Source organism: Labrus bergylta, chromosome 11 (genome assembly GCF_963930695.1).
Source record: "Labrus bergylta chromosome 11, fLabBer1.1, whole genome shotgun sequence".
Classification (NCBI taxonomy): Eukaryota; Metazoa; Chordata; class Actinopteri; order Labriformes; family Labridae; genus Labrus; species Labrus bergylta.
Window position 1 is genome coordinate 26,263,311 of NC_089205.1, and position 19,509 is coordinate 26,282,819.

Consider the following 19,509-nt stretch of genomic DNA (forward strand, 5'->3'; position numbering starts at 1 on the left):
CAAGTTGGTGTTCGCAGACACACCAGATGCCACGCTGCTGGGCGCTCAGGGTGAAATCTGTTTAGAAGTGGTGTATTTCTGGAGACGATATATACGAGAGAGAGAACACTTTGATGAAGGCCATGAAAATGGATGGAGCAGTTGAAAACGTGTGAATCAGCATTGTGGCTCCCACTTTGTAAAGTCAAGAATTACTTCCACTTGTTAATTTATCAACAAACAATAAGTTGTTATACAGTGTTATTAACATGGTAAATTGTATTTTTCAGAACAACAATTTCTGATAATTTGACAAAGCTAAAATTTAAATTTCATTCAATGGTTGAAAAAAATGACATACAACTTTTATTTTGACTCAACAAATTAATGTTGTTAAATAATCAAGGTCATCCAACATCAGGAACCAGGAAACCAGTTGTTTATTGGAAGACAATCTTGGAAGCAAAAATCCAACTGATAACATTGAATTGAATACTTGACATCATATACATCTCATTACATGAAGAACAGGGGCAATGAAAGCCCTCCAGCATTCCCACAATCCATACACTTGTGCATTTTTACCTTCCTGATTCACTCCTCCTCTCAGAGTTTGTGTTTCTAAATCTGTCTAACAAAGTGCTTCAGACTGCAGCCTGTGAGTTTTGGCGGTCTGCAGTGGTTATGGCACTCAGCATGAAACAGAACCAGCTCAACTTTGTCCCCCCATGTGCATACAGTACTTACAATCATGCTACAAGATGTACAGCTTCCAGTGTTACCAAACGCTGTGAAACAAACAAACAAACAAAAAAAAAACATTTAAAGAGACAAATGTGTCCACCACATATTCAACCATGATGAAGTCTGATAGCCCTCGACGGTGTGATTTCTGAGATGATTCACAGGAACCCTTTTTGTTCAAGTTAAAAATATTTACAGGCTGTTTGGTTCTGTAAGACAAATAAATTAAAAAAAAACATTTTGGGGCATAAATATTTAATTTCTTTAAATCTGTCACAGGGCGACAGTCCTTCATTTTTCTGACATCTTAAACTAAAATGAACCACTGATGAAGCTGGATGAAAACTACAGATGTTTTCTGATAAGTGCATATACTGAAAATGTAATTCTATGTATTTAGTTATTTTACTTGCCATAAGAGAATGAACCTGATGAAGAACAAAGTCAGACTGAAACATCTGGAGGGTGAGGATACAGACCTTCATTTCCTAGAAGAGAGAGTCAACAGAGTTTAGGTTTTTTAAACCTCCTTCAACCTAAAAACATGATACTCTAGGGAATTGGCACATACAGGAATAATGGCAACATCAACAGTTTGTTCAGCTCATATCTCCAGAGAAACAATCCTCCTGCTTAAACTTGCATCATATTGAATGCACCATCTGTAATAAATCAGCCATTTCACACAGCAGCTGTGTCGATGAGATGTTCACAGATCATGATCTCTTTTGAGCATCCTCGGTCGCTTCTCGTAGCCTCTGCCTCTTTACGCTGCTTCCTCAGCCAAGCTGATGTGGAGCGACACTATAAAACTGGCCTCTGGTATCATTGGTCCCTGTGAAATTGACCAATCTGCTATTGCTTCATGGTGTTCTTGATGGTCCACCTCTGTCCAGAGCAGGCCTGCAGGACCAGCAGGTGGCCGAAGTAAACGTTAGCCGGCACCACCTCCAGACAGCGGCCCGTGGCTCGATTTATGATGGATTCATTCTGCGGGGCAGGAGGGGAGGCACCGTTTAGTTTTTATCAGGTTTGACAGACGGCCCTGTGTAGCATGTGTGACTGTGACAGGATGTGGCATGAAGTAGGTGAATTGTGTTTATAGGTTATTCATCTCATGTGTGTGTGATTGTTATTGTGTTTGAATTGAATACAAAAAGGTCAATGCAAAATAAACTAGAGCTGGGATTAGGTCATTTTGCTTGTTTGGCAGGGGCGTCTCCAGGGGTCAGCCAGGGTGACCCGAGCCCCACTTGGAATCTTCAATTTAAAAAAAAAAATTTTGTCCCCGAGGTGCAATTCAAAGTGCCACCCCAAAATCCTAAATCAAATATTTTGGCTGTGTTGCAACAGGCAACTAGTAGCTTTCTTTGCGTTTTCATACAGCACATATCAACTATTAAAATAAATGTAAAAAGTCTGAGTACTTTAAAGTTGTATTTAATCGTGGTTAATCACTGTTACTAATCACAAATTATTTTTTTTTAATTGATTGAAAGCACTACTTACTCTTCCTTATCTCACCTGATTGAAATGCCACGTCTTCTGCTTCACGTTGGTCACTTTGTCACAGTTCAGGAGTTGAGGATAGCTGCTCATCTGATCATCGACCACACAGCGGGTGTCATCCCCCGTGCTGCCCAGAGGGCCCAAGAACAGCTGCCCGTCTTTGGTGTAACGTCCCAACTGAAGGAAAACACAAATACAACAGAAGTAGAACAGTCTGAGGAAGATTTCATAGTCTGCTGTTTCCCATGTGGTACCCACATTCACCCAAAGCTAATCCAAATGGTTTCCACAACAATGTCAAGATACAATAAGATTCAAATCAAAGAATATTATACCTTAAAGCTATGACAAAAAAATATATATACCAAAACATAACTCCTTCAGGACACCTCCTCTCCTCCTCCCCCGCCACTCCCTTAGTGTGTGTGTGCAGTCATTTGCAGGACTGATCTCCATTCTGATATGCAGACTTTGCTTCGGTCAGGAAGATTGTGTCGGTTCTTCTTCAGTTCTAGCTTTTTCTACACCATATTATTGGTTCCCTTGAGTCTGACCTCCTGAAACCCTTAGGAATGATTTTTTTCAATGCCAAATAATCTCAGAAAATTCAGCAATTTCTCAAATTTGGTAAATCTGATAAAATTGGAAAACTTCATAATGTCAGCTCACTGCTTACTGTCCCATTATTTATCTGTAATCAGGTTTTTAAAGGACACCAAAGGCGGATGTGATCATAAATGTATCCCCTTAAATTATGAATACAAACATGAGCTGCAGCTTCTCACATTGCACGCCATGTCGGGGACAGTGACAAAGCAGCAGCAGCAGAATGAAGCTGTCAGCTCTGAATAATTACTCGATTTATTCTTCAAAGTATTGATAGATGTTCTCTGCATTGTTCCTATAAGGACTATATTACAAAATGCCACTGAGGAGTGTTTTTATGTAAAGAAAAGGTTCATATGTTGCTGCACTAACTACCTGGACTTCAAGTTATTTTTAGCTCTGCAGGCGTTTTAGCTTTAAACTACTCGAGCCAAGCCCTGTGCTCCTGTTTACCCCTGTGAGATAAGAAGAGACCCCCTGCGGGCTGAAGGGTGAGGAACTGACTCAGGACCTCAGCAGAAAAAGTGCAACACAGAAACATTTTGAGCCCGCCAGCAGAAGTCTCCGCTAAGAGGATTAACAGCTGAGCCTGTGTGGGGAAACAGCTGTAAATCAGAGTGACACTAATGAGCAGAGTGTGTTTGAGAGAGAGGAGCAAAGACAGCCGTGAGAAATGCCCTCTGTGGTCATTTCCTTCAGCATCTGTCTGTACCTGAGGACCCCATCCATGGCAGGGGTGCAGGGTGGCAGTGTGGTTCTCCTTCATTCCTTGATCCATACACAGGTGGCTTATTTTAGAGTTTCGGATCTAAAAGGAAAAAAGCAACTCAATTTTTAACCGACACAAATAAAGTTCTAAAATGTACAGAAGAGTATTTATGTAGTCTTCCTTTACAATGTTTGTAACTCTATGTGTAAGATAAATACCCTCTGTGTGATCTACCATTAAGCGCCCCTCCTGAGATTTACAAGATTCCTCCTCTTATTTCACAAACGTTTAAAACGCTGACTCACCTCTCCATAGAACACCGTGTTGTTGTACTTCCTCATCTCGGGGTAAACGTTGTCGAGGTACCACTCAAAGCTTTTACACTGCAGACTCTTCCTCAACGCAACCCTCTGAGAGACGTCTCCGTAATCGATACCGTGATTCTGCACGAGCAAAAGGCGGGTCATGATGAGAACGCTGTGCTTTACAGAAGCATCCAGTACACATTAATAGTTCAAATGATGCTTTTACATAAATGATTCTTGTGTCTCTAAAGATTTGAGGCACAATTACTATTCAACTTACTGTCAGGTTGTACAAGTGTGTTCATCTATTCTCCAACACATCTGATATAAAATGATGACATGCACTGATAGCCTACATACACAGCCTGATGTGCACCTCCTCAAAAATGTAACTACATGTCGAAACAATGCAACCGCTTGCCCTGTGCTTTGTCAGCTGTGTAGCATCGTATTTCCTGCATTAACAACTTTTCCTGTATAGCCGTCATTTTTCAAAATCCTGCAGAAGAAAGGAAACTACAAGCCCGTATAATCAACTGCTGCTCAATATTGATCAGCTCTCTAACTCCAATATAATACTCTTGGTTTCAGTCGCCATGGTTTCATATGTATAAACAAGAAGGGAATGTGGCAGAAAGGAAAACAGGCGATATATATCAAGCATAGAAATCGGACTACCAAAAAGCGTTTGCAGGTGGAGTATTGCAGGGATACTGAATGCAGACACCAACGCACAAGTATGTAGCGCTCACAACGCAGTGTAGGTCACCACGGCGATCATTCAGTGCAGAAGTATAAAGCAGGCTTAAGAGAATATAGACCAGCCCCTTTAGGAAAACTTTACACGACAGGACTGGCAACATCCTTACTGCAGGACTTGTTGTCATAGAAACAGCCCTCCCTCTCTCTCACCTCCATGGGGATGTTCCAGGCCAGGTAGACGTTGGACTTGTACTCGTCCATCCAGACCTCGGCCACGCGCAGAGCGTTGCGCCGCGTGTGGAACGCGATGTTGCTGTGGTAGGGTTTCTTCATCCGGGCGATGTGAGCCACCCTGGAGCAGGGGAGCACCTCCATGCTGCCTCCACACAGCCACACCTGCACGGAGAAGGCGTCACAGAACGAGACAATTAACTGTCCTTATCTTTTTTTCATTTTTTTTCCATACAAATCCAGGGCTTTGAATCACTCAAATCAAACCCTGCTCTCTTTGCTCCTGCATAGAATCATGATAACATAAGTGATAAAAGCAAGGTTATAAAAGTCACACACTTTTGTATTTCAGTGTAGAAATATGTTTGCCATGCCTGTTCCTTATCTTGTCAACAAGATCAGCAAAGTAACCCTGCAGAGAACCAGCAGTCTCTATAAGCTCTTAGTGTACATTACCATGCTCTCAAACCTCCCTGCTCTATATGACCTATTTCTCTCCTCTGCCCTGCTGTGAGCTGCTGCACAGGGCCGGTCCTCCAGGACTCCTAATGGGGTCTCATTTATCAGCAGTGCCAATGCTACGGTGGCCACTGCTCCACTTAAAACCTACAGGGGTAAAGAAAGGGCCAGACCAAGAGGAAACTGGGTGACACACAAACCCTGATGCCCAGCTCGATGTTCTCCCCTCCGTAGACGTCCATGCCTGAGTCCAAAAGGCCAAGTTCGCCGAAGTAGTCCCGGTTGGCAACAAAAGAGCAGCCGATCATGGCTGGAGTCCTGCAGAGAGGAAAACACCGCAATAAAAAAGAGTGTTACAGATTAATTTGTATGTGTGGTGGGAGTGTGGCTTAAGAACTGTGGATAGGTCAGTGTCTTTCATGAATACCTACTAACTTAATGATGATGGTCTCCATATTATTGATGATGATGATGATGATGGTAATGACGATGGTTTTTGTTTGATAACGACGACTTATAAGATGGTTTCTATACTGATTAGAGCTCTCAAGAACTGCCCTCAATGTTGTGCTTTGCCTCTGGTCACTTCCTGTCAGCACCTGTGTGTCCAATCAGACTCAAAGCTGATCGTTTGCTCTTACTCACATTGTTCCCTTTTTTCTAGATCCTTGCTTGTGTTGTTCTTACTCTTTGATGTACGTCGCTTTGGATAAAAGCGTCTGCTAAGTGAATTGTAGAATTGAGTCTGTTTGCATGTATGGTTTATATAGTTTTATGTGCAGTGTGTAAACAGATGATCGGTGAGTGAATTTCAACATTCTTCTGCAAGTTGTGCAATATGTTTTATGTGATACTACTATATTATCAGCATTAACTTTGAATTCCAAAAAGATGAAAGATGAAAGCTGGATCTTAAACACCAACATAAAAAAGCTGCTGCAGCTGACACAGTTAAGTCTGTGTGCTTCAAAATTCAGACATAATTCGACTAATTCTACTAATTACACTTTTGAGCCCCCCTTCTGTATTTAGGCTATCCCTGTTGTTGCATTCTGTCTGAATGAAGTTTTCTTGCCTGATGGGAGCTGATACGTCCCCCTCGTCCCACCACTGTTTGGGCGGGTTGATGTACATGCACCACAGCTCCCAGTTGTATCCGTGGCCCGAGTTCTCGTAGCGCTCCACCTCGAATGTGTCGTGTTTGATGTTGTCGATGGAGGGCAGAAGAATCCTCTTGTGGTCTTCTTTGATTCGGGCCAGAACCGGTTCGGCCCTGACGGGAGTGTAAACACATAAACACACATTACAGACGACAGAGAAGTGCTCTTTTTGATTTCTGCTCCCTCGCCCACTTCTGTCAGTTCCCTCAAGTCCCTCAAGTTGTTCCCGCTTTGTTACTCATTCTGTTTGATTGAGCTCAGTTCAGCTCTGGGGGGGGGGGGCATGTGTCTGTTTACGCCGAGTGAGCTGTTCATTCTCTAAAGTACACACAGAGCTGGAGAAGGAATACAAGACCTAAAAAACTGTCAGTGAACTATGACTAAGTCTCAGTAAAAATCAGATGCCTCTCTCAAATGAATCCTTCAAATGTACCTATTCAAGATGGCGTCTGCTGCCAAGTCTACCAACAGTGCTCTTAGTTTTATATTTCAGTGTAAGTATCCTTGTTTATAAGGATTTCTCTTGTGGTGTCTTTTCCCCCTCTACTATTTTATCTTGCACTGCTGGTGGATAGGCAATCTCATTTTACTCTATATATGGAACCATGAAAAAATGCTTCTTAGCGATGTCCTTTTTTTTTACGCTTGTTTTATTTCTTGTTTATTCATCCAGCTACACGTCACTGCAAGGTATCTTGTAATCCTGATTCTCCTTCTCTCCTTATCTTTAAACTTCTCAGGTGTGAAATAGCTTTGTGTGTGTGTGTGTGTGTGTGTGTGTGTGTGTGTGTGTGTGTTCGTTTAATGCTTCCTGTGCGGTTCCTTTATCCTCTCCTGCAATGATTCTGTGAAGCACTGATGTGAGTGTCCTTTAAAAGTCACACTTACAGCCTGTTACTGTTACCGTCATGATTTGCAATTTAAGTGTCTAACACCGTTTAGTTAATAAGAGGAGGTGTTAATGATTAGTCCAGTGGTGCCCAAAATGTTCCTCCCACCCCCATCCCCACCCCCCTCCCTATACATCAACACATATCAACATGTTAACACACTCAGACACGATCTTTACTAACTATTTCCTATAATTTTATTTAAAATTTACCTCAAACACTTGTTGCAAAATGTACAGAATAGCAGTTCAGTGTGTGATGAAAAGCTGAGAAAACTAACAAACCACTTCTAAAGAGGACGTAACATGACATGTAACATGAAACTTACAAACTTGTGATGTCTTTAGTAGATTCATTTACAGTCTGTTTATGTCTAGCAGGGAAAAAATGTGAGCATTGTTCTTGTTAAGCCTTGCCAGCCCCCCGCCCCCCCCCCCCCCCCCGTCATAACTTTGGCCCCGCCCACACTTTGGGAATCACTGGCTTTAGTCCATCCACATGCCAGACTTTTACTCACCAGGATGGGGTGAACTCCACATGGGCATCAAAGAAGCCCGTCACCTCTGCAGTCGCGGCCTTCCAGCCTTCGATCCGCGCTCGGATGAGTCCCTCTCTCTTCTGGTTTCTGACGATCTTCACCAGGCCGGGGTAGCGCTTGTTCACGTATTCCTCCAGCGGTCCCTTCAGCTGCTCTGTAATCCATGAAACATAAAAAAAATCACAAACCGAACAAAGCAACAGACCGTATCAGCATCATGCTTCCTTCCTGTTGTGTCTTTAAACACCGTGTCCTGCCAGTTACAGTTAAAAGTCAAACTTGAATGATTTCCTGTATTTATTAGCGGCTGTCACATAATCTCTTCTCTGCTTTCAAAGAGCACAAATATTGTTATCCCAAACATGATTACACCGCCATGTTGCCCCGGCCTGGCAGAGACATTCAGATCAGTATCTCTACCACGAGAACACAGGATTTATTTTTACTGGGGAAAAAAAAGAAAGACACAAATGATGTACGCACAGAATCAGACTGATGACATAAGTCGGTGCTGTTTTGTAGCTTCAAAAACAAAGTGAGAGTCATCCCCTGCTCCACCTTTGACCTCCCAATCAGATCATCAGCCTTCACCCTCAGGACTCCAACACACAACCCGTCTACCTCTGCATCACAAACACACACAAAGTTCTCTTTAAAAACACATTTCTCATGATCCAGCCCTGTCTTTTTTTTTGCTTCAAACAGTCTCTTGATCACACACTCGTTGCCTATTCTGTGTCTTCTTTCTCCCCGTGTCACACATACATCCACACACTGTGTGATGTGCTGCAGAGCGAGGCCAAAGAGCCCGACTCGTGCAGGCAGCATACGAGACGAGATTGTTTTTTTTGGTTTGCATGCCTCGACCTCTGCGTCAATGCCATTATGTCGCCTCTGTGATGGATTTTTTGGCTCTTGGCCAATCAGAAGCTTCAGACCTGCTCTCCAGAGGGGTTCTGTTTGCTCCTCCTGTTTCTCCCTTCATGTTCCACAAATGTTTAAGATATCCTTCGTGCTTGTCAGAAAGAGATATCAAATATGGATATACTATAACAAGTAGGTTATTTTGTTTTCTTTGAGGACTCTATTCTTGTCTGAGAAACCTGTTGAAAAAACACATTGGTGAGCAAGACATATCTTACTCTGCAGCACGTGCATTGAGACGTGTGAGAACTAGGACAAAGGATCTTCACTGATCTGGCTTTCTTTAAAATCTACAGCAGAATTTAAAACACTTCTCCTCCCCTCACCTGGGTTTGAGTTATCATCATGTGACCCATTGTTGAAAAATCTTGTCATCTTATCTGATTGAAACGTATGTTTGCACCTCATTAGACGTCTTCTTTTGAAGCTTTGCTGTCAGGCGTCAGTGCCTCGTTGAAGATAATGTAATGTTTAACCAACATTAATAATAATACTAAACACTTAAGTAAGATGTACTGAAACTGAATCCCGACCAGCAGCTGTAACAAACTCCTAACTGATGCTCTACTTCTCACTCGAGTGACATTTTTATGATCTCTTGTGCACACCACTTTTAGGAAATACTTAAGCCCTTTTTCCCCGAGTAAAATCAAACATATGCGACAGACACTTTGTTATTCCTTCAGCAGAGACAACTGGGATTTGGGCCTGAGTGAAAAAAAAAAACAAAGCGCTGATTGACAGACTAATGCTTTGTTGTTTTTGATCTTTTCATGAGATTTGCTGGAAATGAAAGAAATGGAATAATGTCAGCCTTATCCCCTAAATCCTCCACTATCTCACATCTCCATTCCCTCCTTATTTGTCTGTGTTTCCGTTCAGTCTGATTGCTCTCTCTCCCTCCTCTCCTCTCCTCTTGTGTTGGATCTCATTTATCTTAGAGCCTCTGTGTCTCTCATCCTTTCCTTTCTCTCTCTTTCTCTCTCTTTCTGCCACTTTCTCTCTACTAGCGTGTTAAGCTCTCTCCGCTTCTCTTTTTATTCTCGCTTCATCTTTCCACTCTCATTACTTTGCCTATTTTCAAACTCCTTTGGCCCTCTTTTTATTCTTCTCCATCTCTTTCTTTCTTTTAGTTTCATCCCCTCTTTCATAACATGTCTCCCTTTTCTAACACCCCTTTCTGTATCTTCAGTAGCTTCTCTATCCCTTTGCCCTCCCCTCGTTTCTCTCTCTCTCTCTTTTGTCTCTTCATCCTACAAAGAAAGTCCAGCTTTTCAAGCAGCCCACATAAATGAGACAGGGGGCATCTCTCCCTGTGACATCCAATTGTGGTCTGCTTGTCCTCTGTGCAAAATTGGACTCCGTTGGTCGCTTCAGAAAATGGAAGCAAAACAGCTTTGTCAAAGAGATGCTTATCACATCGTCAGGTCAACAAAGAAATGTTTTCAAGTTGAAACCAGTGTGTCATATTAACATTACAGCATGCTTTTGAGTAACATACATGTTCCCCCTTTGATTCCTGCCTCTGATCTGAGGAACCAGCAGCTGGCTGAAGCTTCACATCGACCGTACAGACGCGACAGAGGTATCAACTCTACTCTCTGAAAGATTATCAAATGATTGTACCTCTCACTTTCAAGTCTCCCTGTGCAGCAGCTCTGTAGGTTATTGTTGTGATAACTGAATTCCTCACCATTATTCTGAAGGAGCAAACCTCGTGGGAAAAAATGAAACGAGATAAAAACCACTTTGTGATCTTTTTATCTCCATGAACTGGCGCTGAGAATCAGGGGGGTCAGCGGGGAAATGATCACTTCATGAGTCAAATGATTTCAAAGTTCTTGAGCAGCTTTCAGATTGTCTGCATGCTTGATAATCTTGTTTTATTTAGGGAACCAATAAATGAACAATTGCACCATCTTTGAACACATTTGTAAGGAATCATTTCTGTATAATAATTGTCAGAATTACCTGAGACAAACAGAACTGGTAGGGGAAAACTACGTTAACATCTTGCTGCTAATCCAAAATGTTTTGAGTAGCTGACATCATGAAATTAGAATTCATTTTTAGAAACAAACTGAGCAATAATCTGAGTTTTGCTTTGTTGCCTCTCCCTTTATTGTGAGTCCATTTGTAAAACCCTGAGGCCTGCTGGTATCCTCCTCTCTCCCTTCTGTGCTTCTGTTATTTCTTCATCTCCCTTTAGGAGCAACGACTTTATTTGTCTTTGGATACAGCTGATTCAAATCAAACTTTGATTTTATTTGAGTTATGGGGAAGAGAAATCCGTCATTTCCACTCACCGTCGTCGCTGTTGTCGTCCACCAGGATGATCTCCTTGAGCAGGTGAGCCGGCGTGTGATTGACGGCCGAGTGGACCGAGCGCAGGATCACCGACAGAGCCTCGTTCACAAAGATGAAGATGAGAGAGATCTGCGGGAGGTCTCTGGAGTAGCTGACCTTTCTGCATCTGCACAGAGACACAGAAACACCATCTGTTAAGAGAAACTTTTTCCAGTGAAGCCTGCGCTCTGAGCTCTGCACGCTTCATCCTCCATCACGGCTGTAAAAGCGCAGAGCAGAATGCCTCCACGGAGCGGCTGCTGACATCTTGTTCGATGAGGCTGAAAGGCAAAACATGCAGCTTCCAGTTCAACCAACCAAACTGTGAGTCTGCTGCAGATAGGAGGAGTGTTTTGATGTTTTGTTTAAACAACTCCACTGAAGGGGAAACAGGGGACTTATGTTTAGAAAGATGAAACTTTATACTTCTCTTATTTACTTGAATTAAAGTTTCATTACTCATGTTAAGTACATCTTTAATACAAGCTGAAAGTCTATCTTTGAATATATCACAGGATGACATGACACTAAAATATAAGAGCGTATGAAGGACTTTGACTTTTCCTTCTTTTGTTGTGTATTTATTTGATTTGTTTTCTACATATTTGTAACTACAGCTATTAGCTTTTGATTGTTTTGTCGTTGTCTGGGAAGTGCAAAGCAAAGTTACAAAGTGTGAAACACTTTTGCAAAATTTGAGACAAATTTACATTTTCAAAAACATTTTTACATTTTATAAAACAAAATTACAAAACCAAAACACTTTTACTAGTCCTAAAACAAATTTACAAATGCCTACTCTTTACGGAAAGGGTAGGTACCCAATACCGGAAGTGACCCAGAAGTTAATGAACGAGGGGTCAAAAATGTTTTTGAAAATGTAAATTTGTCTCAAATTTTGCAAAAGTGTTTCATACTTTGGAATTTTGCATTGCACTTCCCAGCCACCGTATCGTTCACAAGTTTGAAATAAAGAATTCAATCAAAAAACAAACTAATCGGGGTGCTGGTGGCGCAGTGGTTAGTGTGCGCGCCCCACGTGTGGAGGCTGAGGATCCTCCAGGCGGGTGGCCCCAGGTTCAAATCCAACCTGTGGCTCCTTTTTCCGCATGTCGTTCCCCACTCTCTCTCACTCTCTGATTTCCAACTCTATCCACCGTCCTGTCTCTACATTGAAGGCACAAAAAGCCCCAAAATACTGCACATCTTAAAGAAACCAATCAATCCAAACAGAAGTCAAAGTGATCTTTGGTGGAGTAACCATGACGATTTGGGTTTATTCCTTTGAAATCATTCGACAGATAGCTCTCTGGTTTTTTGATAAGTAAGAAAAAGGATTTGGTTATAAATATTAAAAACATGTTGATGGGATATACTCTGCATGTGTTTGGGAGATATGTTTTATTCAGAGAGTCAGAGACACTTTTTTAAGAACAAAGAGGCTTTGAGTTGTACTGACGACTCTCTCTGAATGAAACCCAGCAGCAGTGCAGCAGTCTGAAGGAATCTTTTTTTTTTTTTAACTCAATGGGTCTGCAGAGAAAACCTCAGCAGAAAAGAAAATCCCTCTGAAGTAGAGCATATACTGTATGTACATTATGTATAAGGCAGGAAGTGCCAATGCAATTATGGGGGAGAAGAAGAAGAAGGGGAGCAGCAGGAGGCAGGGATGCTGCAAATGAGAGCAACCAGTGAGAGCAGCGTGCAGCAGAGAGAAGAGAGCAGCGTGAGTGATTAGAAGTGTTCAAGTGTGAAGTGGACACATTACAAGGATAGCTTCATTCACTTATCTCAATATGACCCGAAGAAGAATCAGCTGGTGGTGTTTCTGAAATGTACTTTGTTGATCATTATTAGTAATAATCTGCAGATACTGAAACATCTGTGAAGAGATAAAAACATCTGCTGTGCTCATGTGTTAGTTACATGTTGTAGAAGTGACGTTTTGTACATATCAAAGTAATATCCATGAAGCAGATTTATAGTTAATCCCCCAAAGCTACCATGTTCCTGAATTATAATACTCCCAGCTGACTCTTCCCATCACTGCCTGTGGCTCTGCGGTTCTTTAAAGGGACCTTCAGCCAAACATAGCGGACTCCTCAGACTCCAGCTTACGCACTGCTGCTGCTGGCTGCTGCTAAGCCTGAAGATATCACACCCTAACACGCTTCACACACCACTTTGATCCTTCTAACATAAAAGACCCCCCCCGCACACACACACACACACACACACACACACACACACACACACACACACACACACAGAGGACTTTCTCATCATCACTGACTTTAAATAGAAGGCTGTTACTTCCTGAGAGAGAGAAAACCTTTAACATGCAGATAACACACTACTCAGAGTGTGTGTGCACAAACGTGAGACACACACAAACATTCATCAATGATGTGCAAGTAACTGGATAGTGTAGGTTTTAATACCTGAAGGAAATCCAAGCAGTGGTTCAGTGTGTTTGAGTGTGTTAACTAGCGGTGGGGGGATAAATCCATACAGCATGGTATCGCGATACTTTGAATGGCGATATTATATCGTCTCATGGTCGCCAATCATCGATATTTTTATCATATTAATAGCAAAAAATCCTTTTTTCATTTTGAATAGCTGACGGGGTTACACAATTCATTATACACAATTTGCATTGTTCAAAATTCCTGCAGCTGTCCGTTCGTCCGTTCATGTTTGTGTTCAGTTCAGTTCGATCAGACTGAAATACGAACAGTTCAGATCATGAGTTGCATGCAGCCTTTTACATCGTCGCAATTCTCAACATGTCGCCAAATGTTTCAAATCGCAATAATATCGTATTGTGACTCAGGTATCGTGATAATATGGTATTGTGGGGCCTCTGGTGATTTCCACCTCTAGTGTTAACTGTTTGTCCATGCATGCATGCCTAGTGATCAAGACCCAAATTCATGAAATATGAGAGTAAGAGGCAAACAGAGAGAAGGACAGAAGGAGATTTAAAGGACAGGTCAAGTGTCCTTCAAACAAACACTATTAATGTGTAAGAAAAAGCGATCCTGAGTATCACAATGTTCTGTTCAGTGATACTGTGACACATTTAAATAGTTTACTCACAAAGTGAATTCAAGTGTTCACTTTGCAGAAAAAGTAGTGAGAAAACAAGAGCAGATCCAGCTGTCCTGATAACACTTAAACGTCTTTATTTAGATTTGATGATGCATTATGTGATAGGTGATATCTTAATACTAGGACATTTTTAAAGACATTATAACAACTTGCTTTGGCAGCATTGCAACATGTTTAAAAATATTGAGCGGTTTCCCTGTGTTATGATACCTTTGTTATTCCTAGTTTCTTGCCAACACACCGTAAAGTAAAAAAAAATAAAAGTTCCGTTAAGCTGTGCCCAAAGGATTTGGAGTCGGATATAGACGGTGCATGCTCATCTGTCAGAGTTGTTTATTGCAAGATCATAAAAGTGAAAAACTCTCAAATATGTTTAAAATTGAGCTTTTTTTTGCTGTGTGAACCATTCCTGTGTTTATATCTAATTTATTCCTAAAGTATAACACAAGACTATCAGTTAGTTAATATGACTGTGTTGCACACCTGCATGCGATGTGATTGGGTGTGAGCAGTCTCTGCAGCTGTGAATGATCCGCTCTTTTTTTGCAGTCTGAATGAAACAGCTGTTGCCGATCAGCTTCAGCTAGCGGGACTATCACTGCGCTCCATGTGAATAATTCATCAGCAGCATGTCGCCACTTTGTCTGGACAATGAACACACCTAAGAGATCTCCCAAACTTGCAGAATGTAGTTTTCAAACAACAAGCAAAAGTCCACTCGTCTCTATCATATTTGTCTGAGGCATCGAACCCAAAAGTCATAAAAGTAGAGGAAAAGAGAAAAATGTTATTGAAGTAGAACAACCTTGAAAGAGAATTCTATACACCTGACATGTACTCACTTGCTGGGCCGGTGGTCTGGTATGATGCGATCCAGAGAGATTCTGTCGCTAAGGTAGGCGTTGTAGCCGTACTTCTCCCTCAAGTATTTAGCATCGCTCTCCTCAGCTGGAGACAGCGTGGCGGGGAGGCCACCTTTACCTCGACCACCGAAGCCCTCGATCAGGCCCAGAGATTTGGACAGACCTGAAGAGGAGGACATGATAAAAAAGACCACATGTCAGGATCCTTAAAGTCCTGCTGAATCACTCCGCTCTCAGAAAACTCACTCGATGGTTTACAGCTGATAGCGAGTGCATAGTGGGCGGCTGTCAAAACAGCTGAACTCACATTATAAAAAAGTGCTGGCTCAGATTCTGAAAGAGTACTTTTACTACATCCGTCTGTTTACTAATAGTGTAAAACAGGCCAAGAGGAAACCAGGGTTCCCTACTCTTACCGGGGTCAGTAGTTCTTGTGCACATTTCTAGGCTGCAAGCTGTTAATGACGCTTCAAGGTTTTTTTTCTGTTTCCAATTAAAGATAAAATAAGCTTCTTCTTGAGTGTGATTGGGTTTTCGATGGTGGGTTGCACAGTGACTAAACATCTGATTAAAGGGGCTATCCTTCAGTGTGATAAGCTGTGTGCAGGAGACTGTGTCTGCAAACATCCTGCTCCAGTGTGCTGAAGTAGGAGGATTGCAGAATGTGTCTGCAAACATCTTTTTTCAAGTGGCCTGGAGAAGCTCCTGCTCTGTACCTGACCCTGGTGGAACAAACACCTTTTGGAGAGTAAATAATAATCAAAAAAAAAGTTAGAGCTTAAAAGATATTTTCTTTAAAAAGAGTCTTATTCATTGGCTTTTTTTTAAATTTTAAAACAATAAACCATATGATCCTTAAAATTAAATGTTTTCCTGCAAACGTCATTTTTGTTTTTTCTAAAGTAGCTGCAGACTTTAAGACATTTATGTAAGAATGTTTCACTTCTCTTTACCGTTCAGCTGCCTGTACACCACATCCTCCAGCGAGCTGAGCCTCTTCAGCAGCACCTCATGGCTGACGTTGGGCCCCTGCGCCGTCCCATTGCCGCGGGGCCTCTGCCCGTCAGCAGACGAAACCTCTGGACCGGTGGCTTGGACGTTGCGTGTGGTGCACCTGGCCCAGAAGGTCATGAACCCAGCAACCACGATCACGTTCAGCACCAATAAGACCCTCCATCTTCTGAACACAAAAGCCATTAAAAGTTGCCGGATGTCCAGGCTCCTGGTGGAGGGGGGAGGGGAACTGGAGGGAGGAGGGGGTTAGACCCTCAGGAGAAGCAGTATGGGTACTGGTCACGTAGTCAGGGCTCCCTCCGACTGCGATGTGTGGAAACCTGTGGGGACATTTTGGAAACTGGGTTAAATCTCACTGAGAAACAGAAACGCTGCAGTTTGGAGCCACTGCACAGATTCCAGGTCATAGATCCTCACTACCACCTGTCAACATTGTTTTAGGGTTGCCACACCTACAGTATCTGAGCAAATTTGGGCACCTGACCATTAGTTTTTGCATCACCACAGCTTCAAACCACGTTTGAAGATCATTCCCTGAGGGTCTTAAGCAAGGAAGTAGGTTTTGCAGTGTACACCTTTGATGTGAGTGTGTGTCATTTACATCATTGTCACATGATTCTCATGCAAAAATGAAACACAGAGAAGTCTACTTAGCCTATTATTTCACTCAACACAACATAAAAGAGGGATTCAATTTAGATTTTTACGTTTTATACAAGATTTTAACATAATAATACTATCAAATTATTTTTTTTGTAAGTTGGTCCACTATGTGCCGTCCCATAACTAACAACAGGCCTAGAAAACTGTTTTAAAAAATATCAAGCTGTGCTGTTAATCGTCTCCTCTTATTTCTACCCAGTGGCAGCATACAGGCATGGAAAAATCACTAGAAATAATCAATCCTCTTACCGATCATACCCTTTGCATTGTCGCTCATATTGAGACTTCCATAGCCATTTCAGTCTGTTTCATATCCAATTAAAAACTCCTCACAGCAGGAGATTTAACCGGTGAGGAGGTGATCGAGTCTTTCTCTTCTTCCTCCCTTGCGTCCAACACTGAGGATGAAGAAATACGAAGAAGAAAAAAAACGTGCAGATGCTCAGAGGAAATCCCCCCAAAAAACATCCAGTTCACCTTCCTGCTCTCCGACAGCCTTATCCCACATCTTCCTCCAGCCTCTTGCGAGTTGAATTATCACATTGGGATGAGAAGACTGCACGGATTGAGTGCTGATAGCTGTGTTGGGGAGAGATGCTGCATCCTCCGACGAAGGGAAGGATGCTCCAGGATCAGCAGCAGGAGCAGCAGCAGGAGCAGGAGCAGCGAGAACAAGCAATGCGACTTGATTTATCGTTATTTCCTCACATGTTCCCTCCTTCAGTCATCACACAGCAACGGTTTCCTGTTATTCTGCAGAATCTGCACGCCCTTCTTGTTTGTTCCTCTCTGATTCTCTTTATAACCCATACAACCCTTATAAAGGGCGCAGGGGTAAAACGTGGAGTGGATTGCGCGACGCGGGGGGGGGGGGGGGGGGGCTTGGATTGGAAGGTGGGCGGGGTGTCGATACACTATTACCCGATAATTAAAGAGAAGGGAAGACTCTGACTCACATCGGTCTCTAACATTATTATAGAATAGAATACAATAGAATAGAATAGAATAGAATAGAATTACTTTATTGATCCCAAACTGGGAAATTGTGGCGTTACAGCAGCAGGTTGTCCAAACACACAATATTAGCTAATTTAAACACAATATAATATTAAATACAAAGTAAATAGGCACTACAAATATCAAAACTAAGAATGGGAACACAACCAGGATTTAACTAAGCATTACTAAAGATTAAATACAACATACTTTGCTAGAGATAGATGTAAATGTGCAAAAACAGAGCTGTAAATGGACAGTATTGGCATGGGGAGCTGTGCAATTTACAGTCTATGTTCTCTACATGTAAAATCCTGCAGGCTGCACTGGAGTGAATTATTTTGTCCCTTAACAAACAGCAAAAGAAAAAAGGCAGGTGGTGCTCGACAAATATCAGGTAGCTACTTTAGCCTGCTATACTGGTTTGTAGTTTCAATCTTAGCAATACTAATTTATGATCCTAAAGTATGTTTTGGGTGCAGAAAGATGCTACTAAGCTTATCTGAAAAATAACGAGTTAGATGACTGACGAGATCATGGGCAGAAACCTAAAAGCTGATTAAACAGTATGTGATTACACACGCTTCAGAGTTGTTGTGGTAAATGTACAATTGATCTGAATAAACATTTTGATTGATTTTGATCAACATCGACTGCAACTTCAAAATAATTTTGAATCTGACTTCTCTATAAGTAGAACGGTGCTTCTTTCATTCAAACTCTGCGTCCAAATGCCTGATTTACAGCATTTAGTTTCCCAACACCAACGATGGGTTTTCAGCAAACTATAAGAAGAAGCTGAGAAATGTTCTAGGAGACAAAATGTAGAGGATAAAAGAAGATGTCAAAGAGAAGGAGATTTAAAAAACAGTCAGTTAGAAAAAGAAGACCTAAATTCTTGCATGAATAGAATTGAATTTTTTCCAAAAAGGCAGAGGACCAAGAATAGACCCCTGTGGTACTTCACCTCTGACAGTTTTTTTTTTTTTTTTTTTTTTTTAGATCGAGGAAGTAGAAATAAAATCATGCTGGCCGCAAAGATATATTGTGGAACTGATGTGATGAAAGACTTTACAGTACTTCATGTCACACCATAAAATGTGTGAGTTTGTGCAAAAATGGGTCACCCAGATAGCTGGGATGAATCAAGGAGCTCAGTAACTCTGCAGCTTACTGAGAGACATGCCAAACTCTGATCTGAAGGCAACCCAAGAGGAAAGAGACAGTCTGAGTGTATGTGAGAGAGAGAGAGGGAGAAAGACTGAGGGAAAGAGAGATATAGTGAGATCTTAACTAGAGCTAGGTTGGTTGTAGGAGAACAATGAAGAAACAGAAAGAAACATCAATGGCGAAAAAGAGAGAGAGAGCGTCACAAGGAGGCAGAGACACAGAGAGAAGCAGAGAAGAGAGAGTTTTTAGAAAAGGCGGGACGAGAGCTCAGACACTGGGGAGGATTCAAAATTCAAAGGGGGAAAAAAAATCCTAAAGCAGTAGAGAGGAGACACGCTGAGATGCAGAAAGAACAAAAGAGAGAGAAATGTAAGAGGGAGAGATTGCATGACAGAGCAGCACAGAAAACAACCAGGTAAGAAAGACAAGTAAGAGAAGGTTCAAATTGATTTTTGTTGAAAGGGTTGAACTTGATAGTCTGGAGCACTCTCGTCAACCTCTCAAGTGGGTGTTGAGGAAACAATCAAGTGTCAGAGAGTTTAGGTTGAACTGGGATAGACCCTGTGGAAGCGGGACAAACTCTTCTG

At 41.9% G+C, this 19,509-nt stretch overlaps 1 protein-coding gene across 3 annotated transcripts; it reads right to left on the reverse strand.

Moving 5' to 3' along the window:
* Positions 1 to 401: 401 nt before the first annotated feature.
* galnt17 (polypeptide N-acetylgalactosaminyltransferase 17) lies at positions 402 to 17,584 on the reverse strand. Of its 3 annotated transcripts, none has more exons than XM_029281106.2 (12): positions 17,234 to 17,584; positions 16,033 to 16,413; positions 15,059 to 15,242; positions 11,063 to 11,229; positions 7,812 to 7,986; positions 6,320 to 6,517; positions 5,445 to 5,562; positions 4,765 to 4,950; positions 3,853 to 3,990; positions 3,551 to 3,646; positions 2,248 to 2,409; positions 402 to 1,713 (listed from the first exon to the last, which is right to left on the reverse strand). In XM_029281106.2, the coding sequence occupies exons 2-12, from the start codon at positions 16,274 to 16,276 to the stop codon at positions 1,579 to 1,581; spliced, it is 1,803 nt and encodes a 600-aa protein (XP_029136939.1). In that variant the 5' UTR covers positions 16,277 to 16,413; positions 17,234 to 17,584; the 3' UTR covers positions 402 to 1,578. The 3 variants fall into 3 exon arrangements, with proteins under 3 accessions (XP_029136939.1, XP_020509152.1, XP_020509151.1); XM_020653496.3 differs by having other exon boundaries at positions 17,015 to 17,584; XM_020653495.3 differs by having other exon boundaries at positions 17,006 to 17,584.
* Between the last annotated feature and the right edge of the window lie 1,925 nt (positions 17,585 to 19,509).

Coding starts and splice junctions, on each gene's coding strand:
- galnt17 (XM_029281106.2), bottom strand. CDS start 16,276: ATGGCTTTTGTGTTCAGAAGATGGAGGGTCTTATTGGTGCTGAACGTG. Junction 11,230..15,058: donor CCAGACCACCGGCCCAGCAA/GTGAGTACATGT, acceptor GTCTCTGTGCAG/ATGCAGAAAGGTCAGCTACT. Junction 5,563..6,319: donor GACGTATCAGCTCCCATCAG/GCAAGAAAACTT, acceptor TCCTCTCTGCAG/GACTCCAGCCATGATCGGCT.